This window comes from Neolamprologus multifasciatus, chromosome 9 (assembly GCF_963576455.1).
Source record: "Neolamprologus multifasciatus chromosome 9, fNeoMul1.2, whole genome shotgun sequence".
NCBI lineage: Eukaryota > Metazoa > Chordata > Actinopteri > Cichliformes > Cichlidae > Neolamprologus > Neolamprologus multifasciatus.
This window is the reverse complement of record NC_140447.1, coordinates 28,789,643-28,806,729: the sequence shown is the minus strand read 5'-3', so window position 1 is coordinate 28,806,729 and position 17,087 is coordinate 28,789,643. Positions and strand designations below refer to the sequence as shown.

General features: G+C 39.5%; 2 protein-coding genes and 1 long non-coding RNA gene across 4 annotated transcripts in view; 1 reads left to right on the top strand and 2 right to left on the bottom strand.

Moving 5' to 3' along the window:
* LOC146511744 (uncharacterized) overlaps positions 1-17,087 on the bottom strand; it is a 58,808-nt gene that overhangs the window by 19,051 nt on the left and 22,670 nt on the right. The gene's annotated exons all lie outside the window — the stretch shown is intronic.
* On the bottom strand, positions 1,891-16,536 carry LOC146511745 (uncharacterized). 2 transcript variants are annotated; one of them, XR_014876031.1, is made up of 6 exons: positions 16,413-16,536; positions 8,777-8,882; positions 5,537-6,385; positions 4,598-4,868; positions 2,956-3,251; positions 1,891-2,011 (listed from the first exon to the last, which is right to left on the bottom strand). XR_014876031.1 is itself a non-coding variant. In XM_085172374.1 (4 exons), exons 2-4 carry the CDS (start codon positions 8,792-8,794, stop codon positions 4,176-4,178), a joined length of 1,560 nt encoding a protein of 519 aa, XP_085028500.1. In that variant the 5' UTR covers positions 8,795-8,882; positions 16,413-16,536; the 3' UTR covers positions 3,258-4,175. The 2 variants fall into 2 exon arrangements, 1 of the variants encoding a protein (XP_085028500.1); XM_085172374.1 differs by lacking the exons at positions 1,891-2,011; positions 2,956-3,251 and having other exon boundaries at positions 3,258-4,868.
* Positions 9,292-14,992, top strand: LOC146511746 (uncharacterized). Its single transcript, XR_014876043.1, has 3 exons — positions 9,292-13,340; positions 13,451-14,030; positions 14,165-14,992. It is a non-coding gene; the product is annotated as an uncharacterized LOC146511746 (long non-coding RNA).

The following is a 17,087-nucleotide window of genomic DNA, read 5'->3' as shown; positions in this document are numbered from 1 at the left end:
GATAGCAAACCACAGATTGTTCTATTGAGAGATATGGAGCCAGAGGCAGAGGAGAGGTTCTGTCGTGTGGGAGTATTTTCGGTAGATTTTGATCAATTTTGGTTGGGTTTGCCAGCTTTGTGTTCTTGTTGTTTGTTTTTTGCATGTTTATTTTGTAAAAAACTTAAATTGTCAAAAATCTGCTTTTCATAATATAAATATCATGAAATAACTTTAAAAATACTTCCATTTGACTCTTTACATTTAATGTAATAAAAAATATATTTTGTTTTTAAAGTAATCTTAAATGTTATTCTACAAATGTGCAGCAATTTAATGTGTTTATTTTTTTTAGCTGATAGTCTGTGGAACCCAGGACGACCAGATACCTGCATCTCTACCAGTTGAATGAATGCCTTACTAGATTTTGAGCACTTTTTAGGATTGTTGTCTTGTTGAAATATCAGCCCCGGCACAACTTCAACTTTGTCACTGATTCTTGAACATTGTTCTCAAGAATCTGCTCATACTGACTGGAATCATGTGATGTTTGTGTAATGTATGTATGGTTGGGAGAGTAAGATGGCGCTGGCAAGGCTGGCAGCCTTAACCCGCTCGAGGCAGGCGTTGCCGATTTGCAACAGTTAAAAACTAACAACCTGATTCCCCCACATACATATTTTATGAGTTGTTGTTTTTTTTTACTCAGAAGTATCACTGCAGGACTTGGTTGTGCATTAGCAACAAAAACTTAATTTGATCCTGAGAGGGTTACCCAATTTCCCTTGGGATGGATAAAGTATTATCAATCAATCAATCAACACCCGGTTACGCCAATCACTAAAATCGAGGTCACTAAAATCAATATTGAATAGGTGTGTAATTTTGCCAAAACAATGTCGGACTCCGTAGTTTTCTCTGGTCCCCTCCCCCATCAGACCAGAGCTGTATCCCAATTCAGGGTCTGCAGCCTTAATGATCCTCAAGGGCCGCGTACTCAAAGACTGCTAAGGCTGGAAGTGCGAGGCTTGTAGGCTTGTGAAATGGGACGTCTAGCCTCCGTTGCGCTGCCCAGGTTGCCTAGCAACCATTATACTAACATCTGGAAACGTTTCATACAGCTTTGTTTGACAGAAATGAAGGAGAACATATTTTGTTCATTTGTTTCTACATGAGCTCTGTGTAATTTAATAAGTATCTGAGGCTGAGACCACAGGACTGTAAAACATGATTTTTGGGCTTCATTTCTGTACTGAACAGTCATTTTAAGATTAGCTGGTAAATAACAATTAGCTAATGTTGTTCATGAGACTAAAGTCATCTCACTTTGGTAATGTAAATATAATATGGCCGATATTATAGTTATTATATTAATCATTATTAGTCATTACAGCAGTGAGTTTGAACTCCGTGTCAAATACTGAGCTTCAGTAAAGATTCAAGTTGCAGTTATTTATTTTTCCTATCACCTTAAATCTTTACTTAAAGACAAGTATCTTTGACAGTGTATATATAGATGTATTATATATAAGAGACAAATATTGTTCATTTAATGTGTTGGCATTATTACATTTGGCTCAATGCTTACATATATGTGTAAAAAGCAAATGTACAAGCTGTGATAACTGTGTCTGATAGAATGAAGAGTAGACTGATATATTAAATATTCCTTTATTGGGTGAGAAAATCAGACTATGTCATAACTGCTTTAAGTCATACAGAATAGATATCAGAGCCTTAAACAGGCTGACTTCTGCTAAATGGGTCAAACTGGGCAGAAAGTATACAAACACATAACATCCTTATAGAAAAAAAAAACATAACCCTACAACATGTGTCATCAATTTGATTGATGGCCCTAGCCTTGACCTTTTGACCTTACCGGAAGTACTCCAGAAGTGTCTAATCGATTCCATATGTGTGACTAATCGCATCCGGTGGGAAAAAAGGAGGGGTGGTTCCTGGGGGGAGGAAAAGTTCAGGGGGGTGACGCAGCAGATTTCTGATGAGTCAGTGGAGATCGGAGCGCATGCTGCATAGAGACAGACAGAATGATCAAGACTGTTAGTTTTTCACAGACAAACTCATAATTTGAATTCTGTTTAAATGTTTCAGTATTATGACAATGATCTTGATAACCTTTTTCTCGGTAAAGAGCTATTTCTTTTTTCAATAGTGGCTTTATTTTTCTTTCTTATGTTAATCTTATTACAGCCACAATAAAATAAAAACCTTTAAGATTATCTGACTAGTAACAGATTGCATTTATATTTATAGAGCCAGGTGGCGCTACACCAGCGCTTGTAATGAAAAGAAGGACTTTCTATTGCTTGTAGAGAGCCATTTCTTTTTACAATAGCGGATGTATTTTACTTTCTTATATTAACCTACAGGCCGCCCACTCGTCTCCTCGTATGTGTAAAAAAATATCCCTTAGTGAAAAAAGCGCAGCTCACATATTCAGAACTCTATCCCAAATAATTTATTAAAACACCTCGATGAGGTATTTTGGTTTGGTGCAGCCACTCCTTATCAGACCAAAAGTAAAGAGTTTTTCTTCATCTTTTGAGCTACTTTTACAACAGGTTTTCTCATTAACAGAAAATAGAATCCTTAAAAGAAAACGGTCTTATTTTGCACACACCGCAGGTCAAGAAGGCGTCAACAACCGATCGATATTAGTATTTCTTAATGCTTGTAACCTAGCAAAGAATTTCATGCAGGCCTCAACTCCTAGTACGTGTAAAATAACCCTTAGTGGAAAAAAAAGCACCGCGCACATATTCAGAACTCAGAACTAAATTCATAACTAAATAATTTTATTAAAACACCCCAATGAGGTATTTTGGTTTTGTGCAGCCACTCAAACCAAAGTAAAGAGTTTTTCTTCATTTTTATAGCTACTTTTACAACGGGTTTTCCCATTGACAGAAAATAGACAGAAACCCTAAAAGAAAATGGCCTTGTTGTACGCACATCAAGAAGGAGTCAGATGACCGTCGGTTCATCAATGCTTCCTCCGTCGGGTACCATAAACATATGAGAAAAACCCCCAGAGAATTTATTATTTTGTAGTGTGAGAGAGAGAGAGAGAGCGAATTGATCAGACTTTTCTACAAAACGTTATACCACTCTGGGTCAAGAGGGGCGATATAGCACGGACCGGTCAGATGACTACGCCGGATGGAAGCATAACCGGAAGCGTCCCAGGGACTTTCCCTTTGACATTCATCCTGCTCCATGATCAGCCGTTAAATGTTTCCTCAATGTTGCTGTAATGTAACAACAAAGTTAGTTTTTTTTAAGATCAGACAGGGGTACAGTCCCAAAACATTCCTTACACGTTCCTGCAGTCACCGAATTAGCATCTGTGAGACAAATAAGCTTCAGGGACTGACTTGTTTTTAGAACCGACCTTTGACACTTGGATGTTGGCTTAATTTTTACCCAAAGAGTATCCCGGTTCTGGGCCAGTTTGACACAGTATTTTGAGTTTTCATGTCTTGGTTTGATTTTGTATTTTTGGTTATCTTCTTGGTCTAGATTAGGGGTGGGCAATCTCAGTCCACGAGGGCCGGTGTCCCTGCAGAAAACCTCGGGACTTGCACCAGAAAATAAAAAAACCCCCCAGTAATTCTAGGAGGTGTTGGGTTTAGGGAAGTTACGCAAATTTGCGCAGGTTTAGTAAATCTAGTGTTAATCAAGAAACTGCTGCTGTGCTACATCCATAAATACTGAATAAATTAAGAGCTAAAGCTAAAAGGACAGTTTATTTGTACCATCTTCATGTGAACACATTCAAGAACATCACAGATGAAAGAAAAATTAAAAACTTCCACACTACATAAAGCAAGAAAAATAGTTTTTCTTTCAGGTAGTTTCAGAAAAACAGAAACATCAAACACCTCCAAGACTCTCTTTGAAAGAACTAAAAACCTTTATTCTCATGGTCCAATCATGAGTGAACTCCCCGATGAAGCCTTGTGTGCTAAAACATGTCAGAGTTTTAAAGGTTAAACATGAGTTTCCAAAACGTTTTGCTGGAGAACAATGAAAATGAACTATTTGACTTTCAATTATTTACAGACGAGCAAAACGAGGACAGAGAAAAAAGGACAAAACTGACTCAGTAAAACGACAGAAAATAAGATCCCATGTAAATCTGTATTATGTCGAAGTTCAGCCCAGCAACCAGTTCAGTTCAACACAAGTTTAAATGATTCAATCTGAACTCTGTGGAGCCTGATCTCAACCTTTTTGAGTCTGACACTGAAACCAGAGGATCTTTCTGTCTCTTCAGATTCACTGTGATCCAGTGATGGGAGTGATTTCAGCCCTGAGTGATCACGCTGATGTTTGCACAGAGCAGACAATGAGGTGAATGTTTGGGCACATTGGTAACAGTGAAACAGTTTATTAGTAACGTGGGATCGTTTGTGTTCGGAGTATGATCTGAGATTCCTGAAGCTCTTGCCACACTGGTCACAGCTGTAGTTTCCTTCCATGTGTGCACATTCATGAATGTTACGATGACCTGAACGTGAGAAGCTTTTGTCACAGTGTCTGCACTTGTATGGTTTCTCTCCCGTGTGGACTCGTTTGTGTTTTTTAAGGTTACTTGCAGTGGTGAAGGATGACCCACACTGATCACAGAGGTGCTGTTTAACCCCACTGTGAATCAGTTCATGTTGTTTTAAGTCACTTGAAGTGGTGAAGCTTCTCCCACATTCTTTGCAGTATTTCAGTTTGTCTCCAGTGTGTCTACGTTGATGTATTTTTAGGGCAGCTTGCCAACTGAAAGTTTTTCCACAGAGGTCACAACGAAAGTCTTTCCCACCACCACAGTGATGACAGAGTTGAGAACTGGATCCATCTGTGTCGCTCTGCTTCTAAACAAAGACACAAAGACAGTGTAAGTCAGTCCTTCAACACTTTTATCCTGAACGTCGCCTGAAATAAAGAGCATCTCTGCAGACGTCCAATTACATTTTACTGTTTCAGTTAACACACTCAGTTTACTGGAATGCAATAACTACAATACTACCACCATAATACTACAATAATACTAAAATCATAACTGAAATGAAAATCTGAATAATCACTCAGAGCTACGTTCACACTGCAGGCGAAAGCGCATCAAATCCAATTTTTTTGACCCTATGCGACCCATATCTGATCATTGTATGACAGTGTGAACGAAATCCGATATTTTCATATCCAATCTGGGTCACTTTCGTATGTGGGACAGAATCCGATACATGTGGGTCTAAACAGAGCGTGTTGTGTGTGACACCTTCTTTTGCGCATGCGGGACGCTTTGAGCGTTCACACTAGAGCGCGTTTGCTGTCACATTTTATTTGTAGTGTGAACAAGCAGACAAAAAAAAATCGGATTTGATCAAAAAATCGGAATTGAGCATTAAGACCTGCAGTGTGAACGTAGCCAAAGAGCTGCTTTTCCATGCAGTAGAATTGCTAACATGCTAACACAGTTTAATGAGCAGAGTTGTTCCAAACAGTCAGGCTAAAATGACAAGATAAAAATATAAATACATACCTCACAGTAACTGCACTTGTAGAGTCTCTTTCTGGTGTGGATCTGTTGGTGTTTTCTCAGGTCATATGGAGATTTAAAAGTCTTCTCACACAGGTCACATTTATAAGGTCTCTCCTCAGTGTGGGTAAACATGTGTAGTTTTAGCCCTTTGTCTGTAGCAAAGTATTTGCCACACTGTTCACAGCAGTACACATCATGTCTGGTGTGAATGCGCAGGTGTGTATTTCGGGTTCCTCTCCGGCTGAAAGTTTTTCCACAGATGTCACAGCTGTATGCCTTAATTCCAGAATGGGTAACAAGATGATTCTGTAAGTAGCTACTGTGAGTAAAAGCTCTGCCACACTGATCACAGCTGTACGCTTTAACTCCACTGTGGATGAGTTGGTGTGTTTTTAGGGAACCCTTCAAGGAAAAAGACTTTCCACACAAGTCACAGCTGAACGGTCTCTCTCCAGTGTGGATGACCTGATGATGTTTTAGTGAATCCTTCCTAGTAAAATCCTTCCCACACTCGTCACAGCTGTATGCCTTAATTCCAGAGTGGGTAACTAGATGACTCTGTAAGTTGCTACTGTGAGTAAAAGCTCTGCCACACTGATCACAGCTGTACGCTTTAACTCCACTGTGGATGAGTTGGTGTGTTTTTAGGGAACCCTTCAAGGAAAAAGACTTTCCACACAAGTCACAGCTGAACGGTTTCTCTCCAGTGTGGATGACCTGATGAAGTTTTAGTGAATTCTTCCTAGTAAAATCCTTCCCACACTCGTCACAGGTGTGTTTTTTCTCTCTCTTTCTTCTGTGAGGTTTGTCGGCCACCTGAGAGCGCTGACTTCTCGCTCCATGTTGGTCCTGCAGTGACAGAGATACAAACAGAGCCAGTGAGTGAAATGCAGTCGTGGAACAAACTCAACCTTCAAACTCCCTCCATTTTAAACCTGAAGGTGGAGTGTGGCACCAAACACCTTAAAGGTCTCTTATCCCCACCTGCTGGTAGTTCTAACACATTACATCCAACCTATAAACAAATAAACAAACATAGGATTTCTTATCAGTAAATGATTATATATAAATCTATACAAATTATAGAAATATGTAATAGGAAACAAGAAAATAATATAAATTATAAAATAATATAAGTGTGTGTGTGTGTACAATCAGGAGGGATGGGCATGATTTTAGTGTTTAAACAGTCATGAATTATTTTTGTTTATTTCTTTATTCAAAAGGAACCTCAATAGCTTCCACAACCGAGGTTGCTCGTCTTCCGTCAAATACAAATCACATAAAATATTACACAATAAAGTGGATTTAAGATACCCACATAATTTGGCTCTTACATCCACAGTTTCACAATTGTTAAAATATAAGCAATCAATAATAATAATATCAATAACATTGAGGCACATTACACAAATTTCAAAAACAAATCCTCTCTTACAATATTACAACAACTAAAAGCTCTGTAAATCGGCTTTTAAGTGTTCATTGAAGTTTTAAATAGTTTGAATAATTCTCTAATTTTATAGGGCAATTTATTCCACTTAAAAGATGCTCTAAATATAATAGTTTTATAAAAAGTTACTTTTAACTTGAGGATTAACTAAATTGCAGTTTGTTGAAAATTGTGTAATATCATTATGTATTTCATCTGGATACTGCAGCTGAGCAGAAAAACATGTGGTGTGTTTAACAGAATTGCTTTCTTTATAACTACAAGTAAGCCATAGAATATTTTAGCCTGTACAGGAAGCCAAGAAAGTTTATTATGCATTTTATCGATATTAGTATAGTATGAACATCTTAACACTAATCTGGACGCCTTATTCTGGACTAACTGAAGCCTGTTAAGATCTGTCTTATTAGCTGCTGACCAAATGATTGAACAATACTCCAGATGAGACATTACTAGTGCATTAATGACATCTTTCATAATTGAAGAAGTGATACAGAAAGAGCATTTCATACCCATAACTATACCTTGTCCCATTTTCTTAAAAACAGAGTCGATGTGCTGAGACCATGAAAGGTGGTGATTTATGGTAACGCCGAGTACTTTAATCTGGGTGACGTGTTCTAACACTGGATATGGAAAAATTCAGTTGGGAGCTGTTGACTAATCTGCTTCTAATTAACATAGATTTGGATTTAGATACATTTAAAATCATGTTATTTTTACTTATCCAGTCAAACACATTCAGCAAATTTTGTTGTGACACGCTGATCAATTCAGAGTTGTCACGGGCTGAATAAAACATGGTGGAATCATTGGCATACCCAAGATTAAGCCAAGATATATTGCTGATCATTTGTGAAAACTGAATAGAGAAGTGAGGCAGCTGCCTTGGGGTAAACCGCAGTTCATATCGCAGCCCTCGGAGAAATAACCAGTATAATAAACCCTTTGCTATCTTCTGTCCAAATAATTTTTTATCCAGCACAGAGCAGCTGGTGAAAATCAATAACATTTTAGCTTATCAATCAAAAGATCAAAATTTATTGAATCAAACGCAGCACTAAAGTCCAAGAATACCACTTTCCCATCATCTAGATGTTTATACCATACCATATATTATCTGTCATATGAATTAGAGCTGAGCTGGTAAAATGACCAGCTTGGTCCAGTGAAAAAAAAATGTCTGATTATAACCTAAGGGTTTTTTTTACATTAAGAAAAAGGCACCAAACATCAAACACATTTAAGCCTAAACAGTAACACATGAAAGTAGAGCAGGGCGATATAACCAAAAATATTTATCACGATATACATTTGAAAATTTGTGATAACGATATAACTGACGATATAATTGAGGCGAGACAAAATAATTTACAACTCCACCACTTTATTAGTGCAAAAAAAAAAAAAAGAATGTATTTTCACTTAAACAAGTAACTGTTTTTATGTGCATTAAAGTTATATAAAAATGTAACAGTGCAAATACAAATTGCCTGCTGACAGTTTAACCAAAAGGCATTTCCAGTGGAAATTGGCCGACATTTGCTCCAAGGCATTTGCATTTGCACTGTTAATATTTTTATATAACTTTAATACACATAAAAAACAGCTGCTTGTTTAAGTGAAAATACATTGTTTTGGGTTTTTTTTTTGCACTAATAAAGTTGTGGAGTTGTAAAGTATTTTGTCTAGTGTCAATTATATCGTCAGCTATATCGTTATCGCAAATTTTCAAATGTATATTGTGATAAATATTTTTGGTCATATCGCCCTGCTCTTTCTGTCACCTTCTGTGTTGAGCTCATTGTTTTCTCTGTAGTGGCTGAGCTGAGTCCAAGTAGCTGAAAATGTTCCTCTGCTGCTCCGTCAGACTCTTCTCCTCCTGCTGGTCAGCTGGGACACAAAACAGATCTTTGTTAGGCTCCACACTGCACTGAAGAGTCAAAGTGTCTCATATGTTCATCTGACAACAAAAAACAACAACTTTTTGATTCCCGAGGTGGGCAAACAGACACAAAAGGTTTGAGCACCGATACCAAATTTAGCAGTGTGGCAGACCAGTAGCAGGAGAGACTGAGGCCTGTTATTAGAATCAAATACCCAGTGGGCCGACACAACGATTTGTACCGATAAGACAACAACAGCTGTGTTTTATCCTGGAATACATTTTTTTTACATTTTCTTGAAATGTTTTTCATTGCAGCACTTTTACCTCCAACTAGGAGTGCAACGATAAACAATATTCACAGTTCAGTTCGATACGGTTCAATATTTTTTTAGAGACAAAAATTTTCATGCCTTTTTAATTTGTCATTTATTAAAATTATAAATATATATTTTAACTCAAAAGTACAGTTTTTAAATTTAATGTTGATGAAACAACAAAAAAATAAATAAATCTATCTGATAGAGAAATCACTCATCTTTGGAAAAGAGAGTTTATTACAGAGATATGGCTCTTTCCAAAATAAAAGCTATACTATACGCTTCTTCTGGGCTATATTCTCAGCAGCATATTAAACATATCAGGTCCCCATAAGGAGAATCATGTGCTAACGGCTGTCTAAATGACTCTGTAAAGTTTGTAGCATGCGTGCTTGTTGTTTTAGTCTGCTTCCACTTGTCTTTGCACTAGGATGATGTCGGCATAAATGTGCAGTCATATTCGTTGTGTTCCCACTAGTGCTGTCAGCATTAATCTCGTTAAAATGCCGTTAACGCCATAACGCTGCAAATCTCCGTTAACGAGTTACCGTGGATCGCCCCGTGCGAAGGGGCTGGACAGCGTCAACATGTTAGCAAGCTAACTGCGCTAACGCGCTATTCCCACCAATTGAGCATTGCGTGGCACAGCCGGCATACTGTTTTACGTTTGTCCATGACGCGCTTACCATCAGGGTCATGCTTCACATGAAAATCAAGACAGTTCCAAACACCAGATCTGAATGAGGGTGGGGGAGCTTCAATTTCAGGTAGCATTGAGGCAGTTGCCATGTTGCAACGAGCTTAGCTTCTGTCTCGCTAACTTGCACTGCGCTCAGTGGATCTGCGCTCGACTGTGCAGCCTAGGCGTAGTAGTCGAACGCAGATCCACTGAGCGCTCAACACTAGGGATGGGTATCGTTTAGGTTTTATCCGATACCGGTGCCAAACCGGTACTTTTGAAATGGTGCCGGTGCTTAAACGGTGCTCAAACCGGTGCTTAAAGAATGGAAAACACAAAATTGGTCCAAAAACCTCTCATGTTCAGCTGTTTTTTGTAAAAAGATAACAATGTTAGCCTTTTCTGCAGCTATGGTGCATATATGGTATCACTCTTGGCTGGAAGCAGTGCTTAAACAATGGAAAAAAAACACAAACTTTGTCCAAAAACCTCTCATGGTTAACTGATTTCCACTTTTTCTTTGGTCATTTTAGCCTTTTTGGCCAGGGTGAAGGGAGTATCTGCCATCAAACAAGAAGACAGCCGCATGTAACTATGATGATGTTTGCTAGTTCACCTTACATGCATTAATGTAATAACGTGGTTAGCCTACTCAACGTGAATTACACACGAACCACATTAAGCTACTCACGCAGAGAAGAGCGGCTGCTGCTGCCATCATCATCCTCATCATTTCTGCTACACTGGCAGGGCTAGGGGCCAGGACTCTCCTCTTCGGGTTTTTGGGGGATGTTGCAAACCCTGGGTCCGATAACAGGCACCACACCCGCAGTAGATGTGCACGGTGTGAGGTCTCGCAGCAAGCTATCAAATACGGCGCATTTCTCGGCTTTTTAAAAAAAGGCTATGCGTCGCCAGGTGTTTCATCAGATTTGAGGTGTTACCTCTTTTGACAGTATCACAGTATCAGCTTTTGCTGTGAAGTACAGCGAGATTTTTGACCGCTTTGCCTTGGGCATTTTTAATCGTACCTGGACCCGCCTACTATCCTCGGAAACGTAAAATGATTGGCTAGAATCTAAAGTGTATCACAGCTCAGGAAAAAAAAGCAACGAAATGTGCGCTGCTTTTCAGTCTGGTTACTACCGTTTATGTCAGAACCGGTGCCATCATGGCACCGGATACCGGTACCCATCCCTACTCAACACAGACAGCATCGTCCGAAGAAAAGTTGATAAAACAAATAAGAAATTTTGTATTGTTCGATACATATGCGTACCAAACCGAAAGCACTGTATCAAACGGTTCAATATCAATATGAGTATTGTTGCACCCCTAACGCCGACATGCTGTTTGTTTGTTTTTTGTTTGTTTTGTTTTTTAAAACACACACTTCCTTCACCTCTTCTACATTCCTATGTTTCTCCCAGAGCAGATCTGAGGGGCAGTCCCTCAGTCATACACATATACTTTTAATCTCACCCTTAAGGGGTGGTCCCCAGGAGTTTCACAGCATGGTTTAGAACAATGGTTCTCACACTGTGGTACACATACCACTAGTGGTACTTAATGTCTCTCTGGTGGTATACAGAAAATCTAAAAAAAATTTTAAAGATAAACAATATGTAATTGTGGAGGTATGCAAAGACGACACAAGTGTTCCTGGGGCTCTTCTGGGAGAGAGGGTGGACCAGAAAACGTCTCCCCGAGCATGAGTCCTCTATAAAGAGCAGCCTTTCCTTATTGCCAGTGGTCGCGGCCGCTTCTTCTAAGTGAGTACCCAGATAGGAAGACAACATTGAATTGATGTTGATTTTTCATCCGATCCGTCGTTATGGTCAGGGTTGAAATGCCAATGTTGTAACAACATTAAAATATTGTGGTAAACCGACGGTCTTACTATAGGGACGTTGTAATGATGTTGATTTACCGTTGTTTTTTTGTCATTGATAGTTGATCTATTTGTAGTCGACCAGGTGACAACAACAACGTCGAGAAAACGTCTATTTATAGTTGACCATCATTCGGCGCTGGCCACCATCAAAGAGTCATCGATCTGTAGTTGAGCGTTAAATTGCATTGCAACTGAGCTGGTATAAAGTACCAGAGAAAGTAGATTTATTGTTCTTTTGTTATCAATGACTTTTGGTCTAGTGCACCAGCTTTAAAAAATCGTGTCGACGTGCAATTTATGTATAGTTGACCGGGAAATTAAAGCAGCGATCACTTGGACTATTCCGCAGCACCCCTATCACATTGGTACATCCCGCCAGGTAACCATTGTCTTGTACAGTAGAGCAGGACATTAGATTTACTCTCAGCGGAATTGACCGGAGAAGGCATCAGTTCATGCACTGCACTGGCCTGCACCATGATTAGTATAAGGTAAGAATGAATGAATTTTTTTCTATTCTTTATTTCCACAGTTGCATTTGAATAACAGTAAAAAAAAATAAAAATAAAAACTCGTTAATGTACAGTTTTGGACAAAATGTGGGAGCCTGAAATTGTGTCTACTTTCATCTTACAATCTGGCAACAAATAAATTGCACTGCGAACAAAGTCTATCAACAAAAAAAACATTTTCGTTTCATACTTTGCTGTTATAATCCCTTACAAAGCTAGCTTTAACGCGTCGAGGGTTCCTTTGTTCTTGCCGTCGCCTCGGCGCTTGACCCAGACTTTCGCTCTGTAGTTGCTTTTTAGCATAGTACTACAAAAAATTTAAATCTGTGATATATGATTGATAAACGTAAAGGTAACTGTATAAATGTGTTCAATGACTTTGTTACTTTTAATGATTCGAGAGCACCCGCTTCGATTCGCACTCAATTCAAACTTTACGTTGCACGCTCACCTAACTTGCGTTTGCACCTTTTGTCCACACGTAAACTGCGTTTTGGTTAACTGAAAACTGAGATTTTTAAAGAAGCCTGCCAGGGTGGATATTTTCGAAAACTCAGTTTCAGCATTTACGTGTGGACAAGGAAAATGGAGAAAACGCAGCATCAAAGGTGTGCGCCTATTTTGACGTCACACTGTGCGCCACATTTTTGTCCCGGTGCCATGAATTCCTACAATGGCAGACTTACTGTTAATTTTACTATCTTCAGTGTTTAAATGCTTACATATACACACGCAGTTACTGTCCCTTCACACATAGGACTCGGTTCAGCTTCTATGAGCCGTCTTTGTATCTAGTTTTCCCTCTTTATTGACATTGTGCCCTATTTTTCCTCTTTTTTTCAGATCGGATTTGGTAACTACCATCCACTTTAAAAAAATTAACTTTTTCTAAACAGCCCTCACCATTCTGCAGTCTTCCCCCCAGCCCACTGACAGCGAGCATCATAATGCCCTGCCCAGCTTCCGGCACCTTTCGCCACTCTGGCAGAACACACAAAACAACACAGCTTTGCGATCTCCCCAGCATGCAGAGTCTGATGTCGAGGACTTCCCTATAGATGGTATGCTTTTAAAATTGTTTTAATGCTGAATCACAATGTCATTGTGCTCTTATCTTCAAAACACAAATTTATACTCCTGAATGTCATCTTGTTGTGATTTTTTTCTGTAGATTCCAGAGACTCTGTGAGGCCACTATTACAAGGCAAGTTCGAAAATCTTGGAATTTCAGATTTTACATGGTATAAATGGTAAATGGTAAATGGCCTGTATTCGTACAGCGCTTTAACTAGTCCCTAAGGACTCCAAAGCGCTTTACACATTCAGTCATCCACCCATTCACACACAATTCACACACTGGTTATGGCAGCTACATATATAAATATCAAATATATGTGACAGGCAAAAACTAGCAAACACTTTTAGCAGTTAGAACAACTTATACTTGAATGCAGAATGTTACACCATCACTTATGGATATATTAGTTTTTCGCCTCTCACTGCTTAAGCCATTAATCTTTCTAGAATTGTTCTATGAAACAGATGCGACCTCACAAAAGATGTTAACTATGCTGTCAGACCGGACCAGAGCAGTTAACGAACTCCGTGAGGAGGTCAGAGCCATCCGCCATCCCTGCTGCAATGAATCGGTAGATGCTGGGGTACTGCCTCTGGATTTGCCCTTGCACAACATTGAGGAGCTAAACAATGCAGAGGCAGCTCTTCAATCACAAGAGGCAAATAAGGCAATGGTAAGTATATTAAGGTTATGTACACTTTGTAACTATAAAGTGTAATAGCTGTCAGATGTGATTTAAATACATAACGACGGCATGTTGATTATACACACAAGCACTTGCATACAAAATATAAAATGTGTCTATAGGTGAGACGCTTTGCCTTGATTGGAGGGACCACACTGGAGGTGCAAGTCCGCCGTATAATGGCTTATGCCATTACAAAAGAGCCTCGGTACTCAACTGGGCAGGGAAAAAACCAAGGACCAGACAAAGCAAAAAAGGGCATTTAAAGATACAGCGCTGTGCAGATGCATGTTTGGTAAGTTTTACAATAAAGGGATCAATTGATCTGCTGGGTGTGTTTCACATTTCCTATGTCCAGTTTTTGCTATATTACTTTGTCTTTCTTAATAACAAGACTTTCATGTCCAGTTAATCTGGAGATGGAGTCTTTGGTCTTCAGCTTGTTTAGTCTTCGGGTTGTAGTTTGTACAGCCCGAAGACCCCATGTTTATTTTGTTTTAAAGGATACACGGCACACCATGCTAAGACTTATCACTTTTTCCGCTCATAGCTCTTTGGGAATCAAATGCAGCAGTTTGCAGATTTACGCCTGGTAACTTTCATGTTTATCAGCCTAGGAGTTTACATACTTTCTCCCCGCTGAAGACAGTTAACAAGAGCTTATTCATGTGCTCTAATTCACTTTTTTGTTTGTGTGTGTGTGTGTGTATTTTTGTCCTAGATGGCCTGACGCAGCACTTAGGGTCAAACTCTATGTCCGAGTTTGTCTTTGCACAAGCAGTCCACAAATGGCTCCGATACGCCCCAGATTGTATGGGTGGCGCAGGACGCACATCATCCATCCCCATCCTGGAGTAAAAATTACAAACTTATGTGAAACTACTGAAGCTACTGAAAACAAGAAAAAAGCCGGTCCTGCTATGGGCTGAACCATTTGTTACTGATGGAGGGGGGGAGGGGGGGGACACTATGCAATATATTCAGTTTTAACATTTATATTCACTGCTGACTGTAACTACGCTCAAACTGTTAATGCTATCTTATTTTAATAAACAACACTTTCATATGCAAAACTGGGGTGGCACTTGGGGTGGCAAGGGAACATTTTAGGGTGGCACTTGCCACCCCATGCCACCCTTCTAGATCCGCCCCTGACCTTAGTTCATAGATTCACTTTGTCTAAGGTTTATTTCTGGGATTTCGCACAACCCAGTATTCAGATCGTGAATACATAATGGGCTTGGATTTACAACATTATGAATGAAATGTGCTCTATTTGGAAGCAGCATGTCCCCCTCCCCTTTCCAGGGTTGTGTGTGAGACTTTAAATCATCAAACTGTACATTATAAACTTTTAATTGTTATTGATCCCTTTACCCCTGGTCCTAAAGTGTATATTTATTTTCTTACTCTTCTTATATTTATTGTTTGTTTACTTTCACTGCTGTAACTGGAGCCTCGTCGTCTCGTCTCTCTATATACTGGACTGTATGTAGCGGAGATGACAATAAAGTTTACTTTGACTTCAGCAGCGAGCAGGCGCACCGAGGGCTCTCGCGCTCACTTTTCGCGTATAGAATTTCTAAAAAACATCGGTGCAAATTATAAGTCTGTATCATAATATCGGTTTGTTGTTTTGTTTTTATTTTGTTTTATTTTGAGAGTTGATTATTAGATGCCGCTCCAGCCAGCCAGAGACTCCCCCGCCGCCCCGCCCTCTCCTCCCTGCGCAGCAAGCAGCAGGCGCACCTCACAAACGGAGGGCGCTCTTACTCCCAGCAAATGGGAGAAAACCGATCGGTGCCTACGACATTCCCAATATGCGCTGGCATGGCAATTTTTTATTTTTTATTTTATTTTTTCTTGCCAATGCCCGTGATGCCCCCCACCCCACCACGATGCCGCTCCGGGCAACCGCCCGTGTCACCCGTATCAAAAACCGCTACTGCCTATACTACTGTGCTGTGATGTCGCTCGTAAGGGTGAAACTCATTGTGAAACGTTTGAGAACCCCTGCTACAGAACAATCGAGATTTCCGTTATATGGTAACACCTGCAACTCACGTGACGCCCAGAATTGTACAATACTGATGCTTGAGAGCGCGCGTGTGATGCAAGTATGTGTAGAGTGTTGAGCGCGCGATCAGTGGTGAGAAAAACAACTCATGAAACTTGACCTTTCTTTACTCGTGTCTCACTTACACTTCTAAACTATTGAAACAGGAAGCTGTGTTTTCCTGTTTTGCTGCACTCTGGAGAGCCTCGCCTTTAACGGTCTTCTCTCACAGAGAGCAACAGAAAACTTCACTCAGAAAACTTAAAAAAACTCAAGATTGACTGAACTCAGTTCAAAGTTACCTTGACACTTACCTTTAGATGTGAGAGGTTGTGATGGTCCGCTTGAAGCTGACGCTCCGGTGCTTGTGTCAAAAAGATCAACACACTGCTTCAGAAGCACTGTGTCGAGGCTTGATTCGTTTGGCCAGAGTCACATGATTAGTGACGTCTGAAGCTTAATTTAGAACATACTTTTTTTTTATTGAACTTTATTGAACACACAATGAGTATACAACATACAAACAGATGCAGTTTACAAAAGAACAGAACATGAACATACAAAATCAGGGGTAAAAGAGCCTTTTTGTTGGTTGAGTCTGATATTGATTGTATGTACAATTCAATATCCTTATAAAAAGGCAGAAATATGGTGTTTTATTAATAAACTTACATTTATGGATAAAACATTTAGCTTAAAGTCTTAAAAAAACGTATTATAAAAGAACATTTATTATTCTTCCTGGAGAACTTAAAGAAACAGAATAAAACATTTTCCCATCATTAAGAAAACTCCCTTAAAATATGGTGTTACGGATTCAAATATTGGGGATGGATACAAGAGGAAAAACCAAAATAACAACACTGGTCCGGCCGGGTTGAGTCAAACGATGATTTAATGAACACACGCGTGGGAGATGGACACCATACAGCAGACAGCATCAGATCTCAAAATGGTGGAGCATTGATCAAACTCTTATAGCCTCTAGT

Excerpts from the sequence above, each read along its gene's own strand:
- LOC146511745 (XM_085172374.1), bottom strand. Across the intron at positions 4,869-5,536 it reads ACAAGTGCAGTTACTGTGAG|AAGCAGAGCGACACAGATGG; the intron begins GTATGTATTTAT and ends GTCTTTGTTTAG.